Source organism: Apodemus sylvaticus, chromosome 1 (assembly GCF_947179515.1).
Source record: "Apodemus sylvaticus chromosome 1, mApoSyl1.1, whole genome shotgun sequence".
NCBI classification, from domain to species: domain Eukaryota; kingdom Metazoa; phylum Chordata; class Mammalia; order Rodentia; family Muridae; genus Apodemus; species Apodemus sylvaticus.
In genome coordinates this window covers 171,065,679-171,084,214 of record NC_067472.1, presented here as the reverse complement: position 1 = coordinate 171,084,214, position 18,536 = coordinate 171,065,679, and the positions used below count along the sequence as shown (strand labels likewise).

The window sequence follows — 18,536 nt, the reverse complement described above, 5'->3', positions numbered from 1 at the left end:
AAGTTACAAGGCATACTAATTCCCCCAGAAGTTCTTTTACTGGTGAGAATAGTTTTAGCTATCCTGGGTTTTTTATTATTTCAGATGAATTTGAGAATTGCTCTTTCTAACTCTATGAAAAATTGAGTTGGGATTTTGATGGGGATTACATTGAATCTGTATTTTGCTTTTGGCAAGGTGGCCATTTTTACTATATTAATACTGCCAATCCACGAGCATGGGGGATCTTTCCATCTTCTGAGGTCTTCTTCGATTTCTTAGTCATCAGGGAAATGCAAATCAAAAGAACCCTGAGATTTCACCTCACACCAGTCAGAATGACTAAGATCAAGAATTCGAGAAACAGCAGGTTCTGGCGAGGATGTGGAGAAAGAGGAACGCTCCTCCACTGCTGGTGGGATTGCAAGCTGGTACAACCACTCTGGAAATCAGTCTGGCAGTTCCTGAGAAAACTGGGCATGATACTACCGGAGAACCTTGTTATACCACTCCTAGACATATACCCAGAGGATTCCCCAGCATGTAATAAGGACACATGCTCCACTGTGTTCATAAAAGCCCTATTTATAATAACCAGAAGCTGGAAAGAACCCAGATGTCCTTCAACGGAGGAATGGATACAGAAAATGTGGTATATTTATACAATGGAATACTACTCAGCTATTAAAAACAATGAATTCATGAAATTCTTAGGCAAATGAGTGGAAATGGAAAATATCATCCTAAGTGAGGTAACCCAATCACAAAAGAACACACATGGTATGCACTCACTGATAAGTGGATATTAGCCCAAAGTTTGGAATACCCAAGACATAATTCACATATTAAATGATGCCCAAGAAGAAGGAAGAACAAAGTATGGATACTCTGGTACTTCTTAGAAGAGGGAACAAAATACTCACAGAAGGAGATACAGAGACAAAGTGTGGAGCAGAGTCTGAGGGAAAGACCATCCAGAGATTACCCCACCTAGTGATCCATCCCATATACAGTTACAAAACCCAGACACTATTATTGATGCCCACAAGTACTTGCTGACTGGGCTGGATATAGCTGTCACCTGGGAGGCTCTACTAGTGCGTGACAAATACAGAGGGGGACACTCTCAGCTAGCCATTGAACTGAGGCCCCAGTGGGGGAGTTAGAAAAAGGACCCAAGGTGCTGAAGAGGTTTGCAGCACCATAGGAGGAACAATGATATGAGCCACCCAGTACTCCCAGAGCTCCCAGGTACAAAAACATCAACCAGATGGTACACATGGCTCCAGATGCATAGGCAGCAGAGGATGGCCTTGTTGGACATCAAAGGAAGGAGAGGCCCCTGGTCCTGGAAAGGCTCGATGTGATGAGGCAGTGTAGGGGAATACCAGGACAGGGAAGGGGGAGAGGGGTGATTGGGGAACAGGGGGAGGAGAGATGGCTTATGGGACTTTCGGGGTGGGAGGGAACCAGGAAAGGGGAAATAATTTGAAATGTAAAGAAAGAATATATCCAATAAAAAGGAAAAAAAAGAAAGTTACAAGGCCAGAGATCATCAATCTTTTGACCTGCATCCGTCCAACATCTGTGCCCACTTCAGTTTCTTCCCTCAAGGCCAGGCAGACCACCCGGCAAGACTATGTCTCAAAAAATATAAATAGATAAATAAATAAAAATAAAGCAATCTGAAATTAAAAAAAAATAGGTGACAGCTGGGCAGTGGTAATGCATGCCCTTAATCCCAGCACTTGAGAGGCAGAAATAGGTGTATTTCTGAGTTTGAGGCCAGCCTGATCTACAGAGTGAGTTCCAGGACAGCCAGGGCTACACAGAGAAACTATGTCTCAAAAAAACCAAAAAATAAAAAATAAAAAATAAAAATTAAGTGAGGAAATCATTGGCATTCCTGGGTAGAAGTCAGGTCTTTGCTTAATATCCCATACTTCACAGGGGACACACATAAACACACATACACCATACACACACACACATACACACAGACACACAGACACGCAGATACACCATACATACACACATACACGCACATATACCATACACATACACACACACATACACTATATACACACACACATACACACACATATACCATACACATACACATACACACACATACACTATACACACACACATACATCATACACGCATACACACACATATACCGTATACACACATATACACAGTCACATACACACACATACACCATACACACACACATATACACATACACATATACCATACATACACACACACATACACATACAAACACACACACACACATATCATCCAGTTTAATATGACCAACGATGACAAGCATTGCGATTGATGAGCCCTTCCCCAGTCCACCCTGCATGGTTATGCAGAAGCTAAATGTGGGGCAGCTTGTCAGAGGAAGTGGTACTTGATCTAAGCGGATCTAAATTGATTTTTGAATATGGTTGAGAGGTCTAGTTTCATTCTTCTGTGTATAGATAAATGTGTTTTGTTGAAAGAGACTAACTTTTCTCCAATGTATACTTTTTACTTCCCTGTCAAAGATTAATGGCTGGGGGCTGAAGAGATGGCCCAGCAGTTAAAAGCACTGGCTGTTCTTGCAGAAGACCAAGGTTCAAGTCTCAGCACCCACATGATGGTTTACAATCATCTGTAACTCCAATTCAGCAGCTATGAAGCAGCCTTCCAGCCTATGTAGGCGGGCTGATTTCATGTGCACAAACAAACTTGCAGGCAAATAATACACATAAAACAAAAATTTAAATTAAAAAACTGCCATCTTTAGTTGTGTGGCTTCAGTCTAGACTTTGAAAAACAGTGTCATCACATCTCCAACAGCACTTTTATTCCTCAGGGCTGCATTGACAATGTAGGGTATTGTGTGCATCAGTATGAATTTTTGGATTTAAAAAAATGTGTGTGTGTGTGTGTGTGTGTGTGTGTGTGTGTGTGTGTGTGTGTGTGTAGAATGGAGTTTCCAATTTGACTGGGCTGCACTGAGTCTGTAGATTGCTTTTGGTAGAATGTCCATCCTTAGAGACTATTTATTATGAAACATGAACATGGGAGGACTTTCTGTTGCCTTCCTATCTTTCTTTAGTGTTTTAGAGGTTTCATATACACACCTTCCACTTCCTTAGTAAAGTTTATTCCAAGTACTTTTTAGACTACTGTGAAAGGCATTGTCTCCCCAATTTCTTTTTCACTACATCTGTCACTGATACCTAGAAAGGCGATGGAGTCTCTAGAAAACCATTATGCAGGAGGCGGTAGAGGGGACTTGGTGGTAAACTGAGGACCTGTCTTTGGATTCCCAGCATTCACACAAAGTTACTCACACAGAGTCACAGTATGTAACTCACATCAAAATACTGGAGGTCAGAAAGAGGTGACCAAGGGGTTCACTGGCCAGCCAGTCTAAACAGCAAACTCCAGGTTCAGGGAGAGAGCCTGTGCTTTAGTTAGGGTTCTATTGCTGCGTAGATACACTGTGACAGCAGCAACTCTTATAAAGGAAAGCATTTAACTGGAGATGGCTTAGAGGTTCAGAGGTTGAGTGCATCATCGGTCATGGCGGGGAGCATGGCGGCATGCAGACAGACATGGTGCTGGAGAGGCAGGGAGCTGAGGGTTCCAGATCTGGATTGGCAGGCATCAGGAAATAGAGTGACAGTGGGCCTGGATTGAACATTTGAAACTCCAAAGCCCACCCCCAGTGGCACACTTCCTCCAACTAGGCCACACCTACTCCAACAAGACCAAACCTCCTAATTGTGCCCAATGGAGGAGGACATTTTTATTCAAACCACCACACCCTGTGTCAAAATAATGACGATGATGATGATGATGATGATGGTGATGATGGAGAGAACACTTGACCTCTGGCCTTCATACATGTACTCATGGGCCAGAGCATTGGCACACACATGTGTATATCCATCCGTATGACAGATGTAGAGAGGGAGACGTAGAGAGAGATGAGGCAGGAGGAGAAGGTGGGGACCATTATACTGAGTACAGGTCTCTTATTGCAAAGTCAGACGAGGTCGACACAGCTGCGTAACCCACTGTCTGTCGGGATCAGAGGGATCCAGGAATTATCTGCGGGGAGCCATGGAGGACACAAGTGCTTCACGAGAACAGAGCTTGCTGAATTTAGATCTCTGAGTACTCCTGAGGCTCCAGTCCCATGGAATCCAGGGAAATCTTGGTGTAGATACTGCTCTGTTCCTGAGGCGAGTCCTTCTGCAAGGGTCTTGGGTTCTCAGGGTCGCTGTGTACCTTGTAGGCCTGCTGATGAGCCTGTGTGGAGAGGAAAGAAAAGAGTCACAGCAGGGCACAGGGAGGAGATTCAGGGAGAGAGAGAGAGAGAGAGAGAGAGAGAGAGAGAGAGAGAGAGAGAGAGAGAGAGAGAGAGAGAGAGAGAGTCTGTGTAGAGCATTCAGTGTGATAAGGCCCTTCTTCCACAAATGGTTCTGAAGCCATCACTTAGTCCCTCACTGGTAAGGGTGAGGTCCTTCAAATGCTCACCCATCTCGTTCTCTCTGCTCCACTCTAGATGTGCCTGAATCGCCAAGTGCACTGATCACTGCGTCCACAGGAGGGCAGCACCATAGAGATGAGACACTGGTTCAGATGGTAAGAGAAGACCGCAGATTGGGAAAACAAGACTTGACTGCTAGCAATGGCTGCCATGTAGGTCAACCAGAGAGAGACTAAGGAACAGCAGTTTCCCCAAGGCCCACTTCCTACTGTGGGTCTCTGTGTGGGGGAGGCACCATGGCAGTGCTGTTAGCACAAGGCATGAGGTGCCTGTCACGGACAGGTGAGTGGAACCTCCTGGAGCCCCGCCACCAGACGCTGTTGGAGATGGGCAGTGATTATAAAATGGGATCGCTTCCTGCCCCTAATGATGTTTACCAGGAGAGGAGAATAAAGCCCTCTCCGTCGAAAGCGGGGAGGGAAGAAGGAGAACAAGAGTGAGTGTGGAGAAATGGGTAAAGGTGGAGAGAGGCTGAGGGAGAGAGGCTAGGTGGTGTTTCATGGCGTGGGAGTGGAAAGAGTAAGAGAAACCCACAGTGGGCTCTACATGGAGCTGGTGCCAGCAGGAAGGTGGCTCTGGATGACTCCAGGTGGCTGAGCCAGGCCCCAATGCAGCTCTCTCGGGCATGAAAGAGACGTGGAATTCATGGGCCCCAGGTGACTAACCTTGACAGGGTTTTCACAGTCCATGTGCACTGACAGCTTTGTTGCCTTCCTTCTGTAGAACATCACACTGAGGAAAGGAAGGATCAAAGTGTGGGCACTTGCTGTGTCAGAGACGAGACAGACATGACCAGCTACCACCACCTCATTGTTGAAATGAGTCAGTCAGCACGTGCACCAGAGCTGGGCACAGACCTCTAGCTCATGTGCAGTCCCTACACACACACCCCTGCTTCATTTGCTCTGTGCAGATCTCTTCACACACACACCCCACTCCTGTCGTCCACAGGCCTTCTTTATATCCCAGGGGCAGTGCTTACATGAGACACACGAGACAGAGTCCGAGAATCAGGAGCTTGACCGCTGCCTCCCCCACAGCCACCAGGACCACCTCTCTCATCTGGTCCAATTTCCCTGCAGAAACACACGCACTGGGCTGGGCTTCCCATGAAACCACAGCCCAAGTCCTTCCTCTCTCAGTTGGACTTGGATATTTGGTGTCTTGACTGACAGTAACGAGAGTTTAAAAACAATACCCATCGAATAAGAAAACTTCCTTGCTGACATAGGCGTGATGAGTCAACACTCCCCAGCAGTCTCTCTCAGCCTACATCACAAGGAACCCAAACAAAGAAATTCATAAACAGCAACAAGACCGCAAGACAGAACTTCTCAGAAGATGGGGAAATGGTCACGGAGAACAGGAGATCACTGTCTCCTTCATTGTCAGTTAAATGAAAACCACAGTAGGACACTTCTGAGCACAGTGACAGGCTGTGTTTTCCTAAAAAGGGAAGTGACCCCACTGGCGGGAATGTGGGGTGTGCAGAGCTCCTGTGCACTGTTAGAGGGGGTGGTAAACATTCACACAAACGCACGTTCCCCAAGCCTGGTGCCCAATAAACGCAGAGCAGAAATGACTCCAGAGTCTGTCTTCTGACAGGCTGATGAGCAAGTGTGGTCTATGCGACACTGGGGTGCCGTTTGGGTGCTCAAGGAATGCAGGACTGCTGTGTGCCACAGAGACCTGAGCCCAGGATGCTGGGAAACAGCAAGTCAGATGCAAAACGACACATTTCCCGGGTTCCATTTTTGTAAAAAGTACAGATGAGGCAAATGTGCAGAGTCGGTCAGCGTTTGCTGGAGGAGCACAGGGAGTGATCGCTGCAGATCAGAGGTCCTATCTGGGGACATGCAAAGGTTCTGGAGTCCCATAGTGTGCTCCTTATCATATGACAGTTGCTAGTGATGAAGTTAATACTGTATAGATTATATACTAATGAATTTAAATTAGCACGGTGTAGATTGTGTACTCGTGAAGTTAGTACTGAATGAATTTATGTAAAGTAAAATTACAGACATAAAATTATAGACATAAAAACAACCAGGCAATTCCAAAGTCCCCCTGACGACAGAACTCAGAGCATTTCTCAGAGTCTGGAGTACGGCTTAGGGATCATCCAGGATCAGTCGCCAGCACCAAAACCCAAGCAAGAAACAAAGGTTTTGCCGGGAACTGCATAGGTGAGGACAGGGCCACTTCATCCCTCTCCGTGAGGAAGGCACCTTTCTCCACACTTTCCTTAAGACCTGTTTCTCAGTTACGGTCAGATCCAGCTGGATTTGAGCAGTAGCCAAGGTTCATGTTCAGAGGTCCAAAGGATTGAGGAGTTTGTGGGTTCAGGTGTTAATGGATCTGTGTAGGCGGTGGATGGGGAGGGGGGTCACTGGTTCTGTACCAAAGAGTGCCTCCAGTGTGAGGAGAGGTGGTCTTTAGGCTGAGCTGAAGAGTTCCATGATAGCTCTCCCTACCTGTGACATGAAACTAGAGAACCTGTACAGAATCTTTTAGAGAAAAAGTCTGTATGTTGAGCTGAGCTGAGGACAAGACAGGAATTCCCATAACTAGTCAAGACATCATAGTCAGAAAGACAGGGCTTGTGCATTTCCAGGACCCACAAATAGCCAGGCCACCAAGACACAGCAACCATGAAGCCCTGCTTTATACTCAGAGCCTTGTCGCTTGACCCAACACTCACAGGTAACATTGAGCTGGATGGTTCTTTCCACAGTGACACCTGCTCCAGAGAAGGTCACCAGACAGGTGAGTTTGGTACCATGGTCCTGGGGCTGAGGTGTGAGGGTCAGCACTGATGAGTTGGTGGTTCTGGAACTCAAGGAGGTGAGGGCAGCTGACATCCAGGAGAAGGTAGGGGGTGTCCCCTGCTCACAGGCCCAGGGCACAGAGCAGGTCAGGTTGCTAGGATGGCCAGCCTCCAGGGTCCCCGGGATTATGATGTCAGGAGTACGTGATAGAGCTGAGGAAGGGAGGAAAGAAACAGACAGACAGACAGACAGACAGACAGACAGACAGACAGACAGAAAGGTAGAGACATAAGCCATGGTAGACACTCAGAAACTCCCTGGACAGCAGACTCTGCCTCAGGACAACCATCTTCTCTCACACAGTCCAGTATCTGCTTCACAGACCTACCAAGGATGAGGTATAAGTCTTCCAACACACACACACACACACACACACACAGACACATTGTGGCCTCTTAAGATACTATCAGGTGACTTCATTGCTTACGGGTCACATGCAGCGACAGCTGGCTTTTTCTGTAAGAATATCTCACAAAAGGCTCTCTAACCACTCTGAAGAAGTACACTCCTGTGTCAGTTTTCTGTGCATCTCTGATGAGCAGGGAACAGTCGTGTCTCTGTGGGTCCCCAAGGAGTTGGAATCGGCCCTGTGTTGCCTTCTGCACAAGTTGTCTGGGATCATTTGTAGCCACTGGAGGGTCTTCATGAAGAGTGTCCCCTTTCCGGAACCAGGAGCCAATGACAGGTCCAAAAGTGGAGGTAATGGAGGGGTAGGAGACACTGCAGGCCACGTGGACACACAGACCCTCCTCGACTGTCACCGACTTAGGCACCACCAGCCGGAATTCTAAATCCTGAGCCAGGGACCCTACAAAGAAATGAGAGGTATCTTGGTCCTGTCCCACCAACCGCTGTCCCAGCCCTCCCTGCCACTCACCTGCACACAGCGAGAGCAGCAGCAGTGGCCACAACATAGCACAGTGAGCAGTCCTGGGTTCAGACAAGTAAAAGGGGAAGGAAGGTTGGGTGGCTGAAACTTCCTGTCATGGATGAGAGTTGCAGGCTATGGTGTCACAGGACTGAGAAGAAATCTCACTGGAACCTCAGTAATGAGATCAAGCAGAGAGTAACTGACCACAGAGAAGGAACTCTCCACACGTATGCTATTGGAGCTGCCACAGAACTTGAAGATTAAACCCTTCCATGGTCCACATGTTGGGCTGCACTCATTCAGGAGAGCCCACCCCCTTTCCCGTCTCCTCATTGTGGCTCCCTCCCATTCCGCTGGCACCATCAGAACGTTAGATGACGTCTGAAAATCCACAGCTTCTGAATGCTCTCAAAAATCAGTCTGGCAGAGGCAGGGTTCAAGTGGTTAACAGAGGAACCTTGAGGGGTAATGAATAAAGAACAAGATATGGCAGGGCACATGGACACACAAGCCTTCCTTGACTGTCACCGACTTAGGGACCACCAGCTGGAATCTTGGCTCCTGAGCCAGAGACCCTACAAAGAAATGAGGCGTGGGGGGGGATGAATGTCCCCTAGGGTGAAGTATGAGGAAATGAATAAATGAATGAAGGAGTGAATAAATGAATGAGCATGTGGCAGAAGCACATCACAAGAAGCTCCTCTTGCTGGAAAATGGAGAGGAAAGACTAAGAAGTTCTATATGGAATGAAGAGAGACTCCAGCTGCCTCAGGGAGGGATGAGGGAACTGCTGGGAGCCTTGACTACCCTGTGTATCCAGCGAGAGGGTTTTCAGGGATAAGTGGGTAGAACAGGAGGACCAAACTCCAACGGCTTTGTAAAATGTGTCCCCCAGCTTGACATTCCAGTGCACTTACTTCCTTTCCTCAGTTGTCCCTGGTGTGAACCACACAGAGCGGGTTATACAGACCAGCAAGGGAAAAACATCCAGAAGACCCTGGAGAGAACATCTAGGGTTGCAGAGGCAGATGTCCTTGTCTGTGTCCCTTCTGTGGCTCACTGTTCAGCAGAGAGAATACAGTCCCTGTCTTAGAGCTTCTGTCTCTGTGATAAAATATCATAAGTGGGGTTGTCCGACTAAGAATGCTCCCCCTCCGTGCAGTCTCATATATTTGAATTCTTGGCCATCAGGAGGTGGCACTACTTGAGAGGGATTAGGAGGTGTGGCCTTGTTGGAGGAAGTGTGTCACTGGAGGTGGACTTCGAGGTTACAAAGGCTCAAGCCGGATCTAGTGTCACTCTCTCTTCCTGCTGACTGCGGATCTGGATGTAGAACTCTCAGCTACTTCTCCAGTGCCATGTCTACTTGCATGCCGCCATGCTTCCCGCTATGATAAAAAAAAAATGGACTAAACCTCTGAAATGGTAAGAACACTCCAATTAAATGCTTTCTTTTAGAAGAGTTGCCATGGTCATGGCATCTCTTGACAGCAATAGAACACAGGCTAGGACGGAAGTTGGTACTAGGAGTCAGGTATCGGTGCGACGGGTCAGACCATACTGCTTGTAGGTGGAATGTGGATTTCTGGATTTTACTAGAAAGGCAGTTGAATACTTTAAGTAGGGTTTAATGGGCCATACTGGTAGGAGCAAGAACAAGAGTGGTACTGAGAGCCATGTAGATTATGACAGCCTTGCTCAAGAGGTTTCAGAGGAGAAAAAGATTATTAACTGGCCTAGAGACTGTTCCTGTGATACTTTGGAGAAGAATGTGGCTGCTGGGGCTGGGGCATAGAGCCCTTACTGAAATACATTTTCCCCCAAATTCATGTTTTCAGTGGTTTCCTTAACTGTCTAAACTTGGCTGGCCTTGAACTCAGAGATCAGCCAACTTCTGCCTTCTGAGTCCTGGGATTAAAGGTGTATAACACCACAACCAGTACTAAACTTTTTTAAAAATTACTTTTCACTTTTAAAAAATTCTTCTTCACAAGTTAGAATCTTGGCTAGGTGGGGTCTTGCTCTGAGGTCACCACTCCCTTTAGTCCAATGAGTATCAGGCTTTTCTTTAATTTGTTTATAATTCCTAGTACCTCCTTTTGCTTCAAACTATATATTTTGTATTTTTCTTTGCTCGGTTTGCTCCTTTTTATTATAGATTTGCATAAGACTGGCTACTAATAACTATAGGGCATAGTCAACACTAGGCTATTTGGAAATCTCTTTTGCCGATGCAATTAACCTAAACTCTCAAGTTGGCATCAGGCATACTTTTCAGACAAGGGCTAAAAGTAGTCACATTCCTTGCCAAATATAAACCTGACCTCCACAGTTCGAATCACCCTCAGCACCAGTCTTTCATGCTCCTGCTAGTATGGTCCATTAAGCCTTTTGGCTGGCTTATAGTTCAGAAGTTTAGTCTATTGTCACCATGGAGTAAAACATGGCAGCCCATAGGGAGTCATGGTACTGGAAAAAGAGCCACGAGTTCTACATCTGGATTAGTGGGCAGCAGAAAAAAAGATTTGGTACCAATTTTTGTCTTAGGGTTTCAATGGCTGTGATAAAGCATCATGACCAAAAGCAACCTGGAGAGGAAAGGTTTTATTTCATCTTTAAGTTTATAGTCCATCATCCAGGGAAGTCAGGGCAGGAATTCTTGTACCTCCTAAATTGTTATTTTATTTTTTCTATTTTGACCTTCTTTGGTTATTTTTACATACCAAAGGCTGTCCTCTTCCAATGTCCCCCTCACAAAGTCCCTCCTCCTTCCCCTCCCCATTTTCTCTGAGATGGTGTGCCCTCCCCCCATATCCACCAGTCCTGGGGCATCAAATTTCTGTAGGATTAGGCGCATCCTCTCCCACTGAGGCCAGACAAGACAGCCTTGTTAGGGAACAAATGTCACAGTCAGGCCAAAGCTCTGAGAACCTCTGCTCCAGTTGTTGGGGACCCACATGGAAACTGAGCTACACAACTGCTACATATGTGCCAAGGGCCTCTTTGGTTGGTAACTCAGACTCTGAGAGCTCCCAGGGGTCCAGGTTAGTTGGACTCTGTTGGTTTTCCTGTGGTGTTCCCATCCCCTTCAGGGCCTATAATCCTTCCCTTGACTCTTCCATAAGGTTCTTCTCTGACTTCTACCCAACGTTTCGCTATAGGTATCTGTATCTGTTTGTCAGCTGCTGGGTAGAGCTTCTCAGAGGACAGCTATGCTAGGCTCCTGCCTGCAAGCAGAACAGAGTATGATTAATAATGTCATGGATTGGTGCTTGTCCATGAGATGGGTCTCAAATCTGTCCAGTTATTGGTTGGGAATTTCTTCAGTCTGTTCCATCTTTGTCCCTGCATTTCTTTTAAACAGGACAGATTTTGGATTGAAAGTTTTGTGGGTGAGTTGGTGTCCTTATCCTTCCAGTGGACATCCTGCCTGGCTACAGGAAGTAGCGTCTTGTTATAACGATAACCAAGCAAGCGAGAGACCTGTATGACAAGAGCTTTAAGTGCCTAAAGAAAGAAATTGAAGAAGATTAGAAGATGGAAAGATCCCCCATGCTCAAAATAGGTAGGATTAACATCGGTAGGATTGGCCATTTTACCAAAAGCAATCTACAGATTCAATGCAATCCCCATCAAAATACCAACACAATTTTTTACAGACCTTGAAAGCACAACTTCATATGGGAAAAAAAAGCCCAGGATAGCCAAAACAATCCTAAACAATAAAATAACTTTTGGAGGCATCACAAATTCCGATAAAGAAACCTATATACCTATGGACACTTGATTTTTAACAAAGAAGCCAAAACCATATAATGGAAAAAAGAAAGCATCTTCAACAAATGGTGCTGGTCTACCTGAATGTCTGCATGTGGAAGGCAAATAGATCTATGTTTATCATGTGGCACAAAACTCAAGTCCAAGTGGATCAAGGACCTTTTTTAAAAAGCCCTTTTTATTGATTCATTGTTTATTTCTCATTTATTGTTAATATCATTCATCTCCCCATCCTCCCATTTCCACCCTGTGTCCTTGCAACCTGCCCCCCCAAAGAAGTCAAAACATCTCACCATGAAGCTCTGGTGCGTCACAGTGTGTCATACAGTATATATCCTCTCGTCCAAACAGCTTTTCTTGCAAATGAACATTTCAATGAGTTATTGGTCTTGTTCAAGGAGGCCTCTGGCTTCTGCTATACTATTAGCAGACCCTCAATGGGACTCCTCTCAGATATCCTACGGTTGTCCTGTGTCATGGAGATCCTGCAGCTTTGGTTCTGGAGGACCAGCACCTTCACACAATTCAGCAGTTGACAGATGGTGGAGATGTCGGCACGCACCAACTCAAAGATCTTGATGTGGCCTGGGTGGTAGCCCAACAGCTCTCCCATGCTCGTACAGCAGGACAACCTCTCCCACACTGCACCCATGCCACTCGGGCCAGCTCTTCAGCACGACCCAGGCAAGGAGAAGAGCAAGCTCACCCATTATTACATCCTCAGACCTGGCTCTCCTGCACACACACACACCACCACCACCACCACCACCACCACCACCACCACCAGAGCCAGTTCTACTATGCTGCCTAGGCAAGGTGAGGGGTGGAGCAAGCTCACCTGCTTTAATGCCCTCGGGGCTAACTCTCCCATGATGCCCAGGCTCGGGGCTAACTCTCCCATGATGCCCAGGCTCGGGGGGTAACTCGCCCATGATGCCCAGGCTCGGGGCTAACTCTCCCGTGATGCCCAGGCCCGGGGCTAATTCACCCGTGATGCCCAGGCTCGGGGCTAAGTCTCCCATGATGCCCAGGCTCGGGGGTGAGACCCTCTCTCCCATACTCACATCTTTGAGGGGTGGGGAGCTTGCATGCACTCACAACACCAACGGCAGCTCTATTGTGCTCCCGGACTGAGGTGTAGGACTTGCTCTCCTGAGTGCTGCACACAACGAGTGGCAAGACAGCTCTCCTGTTTCCACATCCTCCAGTCCACCCCCTGGATTTGTCAACCTGTCTTATTACACACCCCGGGACTGTCACCCTGGGTCACAATGACTTGAGAGTTGTATGCTAGAATAAACCAATTTCTCCTCCAAGTTGCTTCTTGTCCTGTTGTTTTATCACAGCCAAAGAATCCATAGCTCAGACAGGCACAATGCTCAGTCTTTGAATCCAATGAGAGAATGGGGAACAATGTTTTTTATTGTTGTTGTTTTGTTTTTTTTTAGACTCATGGATGTTGGGTGTTTAGCTTGTGCAAGAATTCCCGTGGGCCACCTTGTCTGTCGTCATTGTTCAGTCTGAGACTCACGTCCCCAGAAAGCCCTTCCTCACTATCCACAGCCTGCAGGAATTCTTTCTGAGTTTTCCCAAGGAACCGTAGGGACTGGGCTCCCTGGTTTCTTTTGTGCTACCTAGGGAAGAGACAGAACCGCTCTCGACATAGTCACATGTCTGTACTCACAGAGCATCATGGGATTAATCAGGTCAAAGTTCATGTTTTGATGTCCCAACTCCCCAGTCCCTCAAACTACGCCTGCGTCTGGAACAAACCATTTAAAGGGTTGTAGTGAGGCATTTATCATGGCCCTAACCCAATACCATTGTATTCTCATTAGAAGAGGAGCTTTGCAGCCGTGTAGGGGAAAACCAGGACAGGGAAGTGGGAAGGGGTGGATTGGGGAACAGAGGGAGAGAAGAGGGCTTATGGGACTTTCAGGGAGGGGGGATCCAGGAAAGGGAAAATCACTTGAAATGTAAATAAAGACTATATCGATAAAAAAATAAAGAAAAATTTTAAAAAAAAGAAGAAGGAGAGGAGCTTTGGACATAGAGACACAGAGGGCGTGAACGTGCAAACATTCTCAAGCACATCCTGATCTGAGACTTCCAGCCTCAGGGGCCATGGTTTTCTACTTGGTTGGAAATGACAGACAGACTCTCAAGAGATATATGAGGGGCAGGAGCAGAAACAGGGTCACAGACTGCCAAAGTCTGGGGTAAGCCATATAGCCATGGCAGCCCAGGAGATTATGTGTGGGTCTCCCCAGAGAATAGGACAGTTGAGCCAGAGACAAGGACATTCCTCGCAAGGAACCAGGTCCTGATCCGGACACCATGAAGAAACCACTTGAGAAAACAAACTATATCCCAGTAGGGAATCATAATATATGCAGAATCATACATGAAGGTGTAAATGTGTTTATACAATGTATGGGTCATAAACTATGCAATAGGAAAAAACTCTGCAGTTGAGAAAGTTTGCTTCACCAAGATAAGCCAGGGGATCTGGGATGGGGGTTGTGTAGTTTGCAGGTGTGAGTGTATTCATGAAAGGGTTCCCAAAACAAAAACTGGAGCCAATGACCTCAGGGTCCCACCCATCACTAGCAATTGGCTCAGGGGGGAGGGGTGATGAATTTTCAGCTCCTGAATGGCTATGCTGTCTATGAATCAGCTTTGACAGGCATATGCTCCACCTGCCTGATTGGCTGCTGTGTAGTGGTCTTGTGTGACCGTGTTCTGTGCCCTTCTTTCCTTAGCTTGGCAGGCTGACCATGGCTGGCTATTCCTGACCTGAACCTAACAATATTCTGTGAGAGGAGAGCCCTGGTTAGAGAATGAACACCCAGACATCAGCACACGTTGGGGCTCTTCCCTGAGTCAGGGGCATAGCTCACTGGGCATCCTTGGGCAGTGGAGAAGGTTGGTTCAGTCAGTTAGGATTTCCAGCTGGAAACTGTGTACCACCCAGGTCATCATGAGCCTCAAGGGTCATCTGTTCATCTTGTGAACTGTTCATCTTGTTACCTCTCAGTCACCTGGTCAATCTGTCACATGTCAATCACCTGTACACATGTCACTCATGCTTATTTTGACATTCCTCAGTCACATGTCAGTCTCTCACCTGTCACTTACCTAGTCATCTAATTAGTCCTCAGTTTTCTGGCCAGATTGTCATCACATCAGTCACTTGATCAAATGGAACCCTCTCAGGCACCAGATTAGGCTGTCACTCTTAATCAAATTGTCACCCCTCAGCCACAGCCAGTTAATACATCATGCTATCTAAGCACTGATATTTGGTTAATGATCAAATCTGTACACTTATGAGCCAAAATTTTGTCCTTTTGTAAATCAGTGATTCTACTGATGAGATAGATAATCTATCCTGCCACACCTAGAAAAATAATTTTTTCTTATAGGAAAAGAATTGCGCTTGCCAAAGCCTCTGAATGTGTGTGAGTCTCTACTGCTCCTGTGAGGTCTTTGCTTCACTTAAGCATCATACAAGTTATCAAAGAAAAAACTAAGTTACAGATACCAGAGTGTGGTTAGAGTACACACTGGGCAGCAGGGGAGAGTCTCTCTCTCTCTCTCTCTCTCTCTCTCTCTCTCTCTCTCTCACTCACTCACACACACACACACACACACACACACAAAGAGAGAGACAGAGACAGACAGAGACACAGAGAGACACACACACACACAGAGAATATATTATAGCCATTTATTCCTGCTATAGTCAAAAGACTGTCCTGCCACGTCAGTCCTGCTGGTGACCTGGTGCTATAGGGCTTCTCTTCCACCTAGAAATCAGAGATCATAAGATCACAACACAGGCTGCCTTGCACCATGTGTTATGGGTGTGTTTGCGGTTCCTTCCCGAGTGTGTGTGGTGATGAGGGCGTGGGGGGGGGGTGAGGAGTGAGTCTATCTCTGCCTTATTCCTACTCTCATATTAGTCATCTTGTCACCACTTTCTCAAGTTCTCCTTGGCTGTCTCTAGCACCATTGCCAAGGTTTCAAGTTATGTTAGACTGAGAAGGAAGGGAAATGGAGTCAATGCCATCTTCTTTGGATAAGAACTCTAAAGTTGCCCTTCAATGTTTCAAGGTGCAACTCTGTCCTTAGGAAATATCCCATTACATTACCTTAAGCTAAAGTAGATTCCATTGTCCCTTCTGAGAAAAGAGGAGAAGGTGTGAACCACAGATGCTTTTCCTGGGAACTTCCATTTGATTCCTTAGCTCGCATCATTGATGTTAGCATAGTGCTTTTATCCACAGTTGGTGGGATTATTATGGGAATTTTGGTCATTTACACTGCGACTTTTTTGCTTGTTTTTTACTACCTATTTGTTGTTCGTGTGGAAGATCATAAACTCCTTCTCCTGACTCTTTGAACTCATTTCAAAGAGTATTAAGTTTCAGCATCAGGGGGGAAAGCCGTCAGAGACAAGACGCATGGACACACAGACAGAGACAAGAAGGGATGCCCCATAGCGGGCATGGACATAATGGCTCAGGATCGAAAGCTTAGGACACAGCTGTGGAGGAGAAGAAGCCATATAAGAATGGTCTAGAGCATAGCTTGATGCCCTGGAGCCCACCGGTGCCTGTTTGTGACTGACGTTCTACTGGACATAACCACATGTGCTCACTGGCAGAAGGCCCACAGCTCCTATTAGATTTAAATAGGAGAGTTGGGCATTTGCCACAGCATCCATATGGAGCAGAGCATGGAATATTTATAACTTGACCCGTTACAAAATAGACTTTTCACCTAGAAAGCCATGGCGAAAACCTTTTACATGAATCTGTGGGGCTGGGTATTTGGAAAGTAGCTTGACTGTCATCAAGTCTGGGTTTTAGAATATTGTAGAAATATTAATACATGATTTTAGAAGTAGCAAAACATAACTGAGGGAGGGGAGACGAGTAGGAAGAGGGTAAGATGTGTGTGTGTGTGTGTGTGTGTGTGTGTGTGAAGGGGGGAAGAAGGAGGATGAGGAGAAAGAGGAAGAAGAGAAAGAGCGTGAGGAGGGAAGGTGCTTGAGAGGAGCAGGATAAAGAATCAATATTCTGATTAGAAAATTAAGACACAGAGGGGACAGTAACTCTGGTGATGTCAAACTGTTAGTAAGTGAAGGAATGTAGACTTGGTCCCAGGTCTCTTAGTGTAAAGTCAATAGCTCATCATAGTGGGAGACTCACACCCAGCAGGAATGGGAAGAAGACTCTGGGAATTGCCCTTGTGGTTACATAGAGGATATGGTTTTCCAGATTAGAGAGATGCTCCTGGAGGCTCCTCAGTAGGCTGAGATCTCTGAGTACTGAGGAAAAGGGCCCTCCTCAGGCCTCACCCTGTGAAATGTGAAGAAGGCATAGTGTAGGTCATGCTCTACATGACCCAAGGTAAGGAAGGGCCTCTTGTGTGGAACTCGAGTTCTCAGTGTATCTGTACCTACTGGAATTCTGCTGTTGAGCCTGTGTGGAGAGGAAAAAGCGTAGTCACAGCAGGGCACAGGGAGGAGACTCAGTGAGGCAGAAAGGGTCCATGATGAGGATTCATTATAATAAGACACTTGCGCATTCATTCTTCCCTGAGGTGTTTTGAAGACATTGCTTCATTGCTCATTCAACACTTGCAGCATTTATTTGCTGCTTGCCAGATCTCCTAAACATACCCAAGACGTACCAGGAAAATGTGTCAGTTCGCCCATTTTATAGACTTAAGTCTCAAGGAACATGGATTCTTCATAAAGTTACTCTGTTGATCATCAACTCCATCCAAAAGCTCCCCAAGAGACCTTGTGTCCTGGACACTTGTCACTAGGGTCACCTGGAAAGAGGGAACCTCAGTTGAGATAAAGCTTCCATTGGATTGGCCTGTATACAAGTCTGTGGGGGCATTTTCTTCATAATGATTGATGTATAAGGGTCATTCCACTGTCAGTGGTGTCACCCCTGGGCAGGTGGTCCTGTGCTGTATAAAAATGCAGTCTGAGAAAGCCATATTTCTCCACGGTCTCTGCTTCAGTTCTTGTCTCTAGTTCTTTCCTTGAGTTTCTGCCATAGATTTCATCAATGGTGGTTATAACTGTTAGCTGAAATAAATCTGTTCTTCCTCTAGTTGATTTTGGTCATGATGTTTATTACAGAAATAGAAAACAAGCTAACACCGCATTTAGCATACAGAAAAAAATGCAGAGATGGGTGTAGGCTTAGATTTTTTTTAAAACCCACTTTAATAAGGGTTCTTAAATGCTTCAACCTCCCTTATAGCCCACTAACCAAAGGTAGGGGAGGAAGATAGTTAATAGGACAAGGGGGATGTGAACCTGTTTAGAAGTAGAATTCCCTGGGGCAATTCCAATCTTCATTGTCTGCAATCCAGTCTACTAGCAAAACACCAAACATAATCAGCAGGCTCATTCCCCAAGCACACTTCTCTCCAAGAAGTCATGACAAGCAAAAATCAGAGAAGACAAGCAAGGTGAACCAATGCAAGAGCATCATCTACT

General features: G+C 46.3%; 1 protein-coding gene across 2 annotated transcripts; it reads right to left on the bottom strand.

Annotated features, from left to right (window-relative positions):
• Window positions 1-3,762: 3,762 nt before the first annotated feature.
• LOC127670242 (myeloid cell surface antigen CD33-like) lies at window positions 3,763-8,511 on the bottom strand. 2 transcript variants are annotated; one of them, XM_052164644.1, is made up of 7 exons: window positions 8,240-8,511; window positions 7,790-8,170; window positions 7,236-7,514; window positions 5,517-5,610; window positions 5,200-5,266; window positions 4,522-4,617; window positions 4,196-4,293 (listed from the first exon to the last, which is right to left on the bottom strand). In XM_052164644.1, exons 1-6 carry the CDS (start codon window positions 8,274-8,276, stop codon window positions 4,546-4,548), a joined length of 930 nt encoding a protein of 309 aa, XP_052020604.1. In that variant the 5' UTR covers window positions 8,277-8,511; the 3' UTR covers window positions 4,196-4,293; window positions 4,522-4,545. The 2 variants fall into 2 exon arrangements, with proteins under 2 accessions (XP_052020594.1, XP_052020604.1); XM_052164634.1 differs by lacking the exon at window positions 4,522-4,617 and having other exon boundaries at window positions 3,763-4,293; window positions 8,240-8,498.
• Window positions 8,512-18,536: the final 10,025 nt, after the last annotated feature.

Coding starts and splice junctions, on each gene's coding strand:
- LOC127670242 (XM_052164634.1), bottom strand. CDS start 8,276: ATGTTGTGGCCACTGCTGCTGCTCTCGCTGTGTGCAG. Junction 8,171..8,239: donor GCTGCTCTCGCTGTGTGCAG/GTGAGTGGCAGG, acceptor ATTTCTTTGTAG/GGTCCCTGGCTCAGGATTTA. Junction 4,294..5,199: donor ACTGTGAAAACCCTGTCAAG/GTTAGTCACCTG, acceptor CTCTCCACACAG/GCTCATCAGCAGGCCTACAA.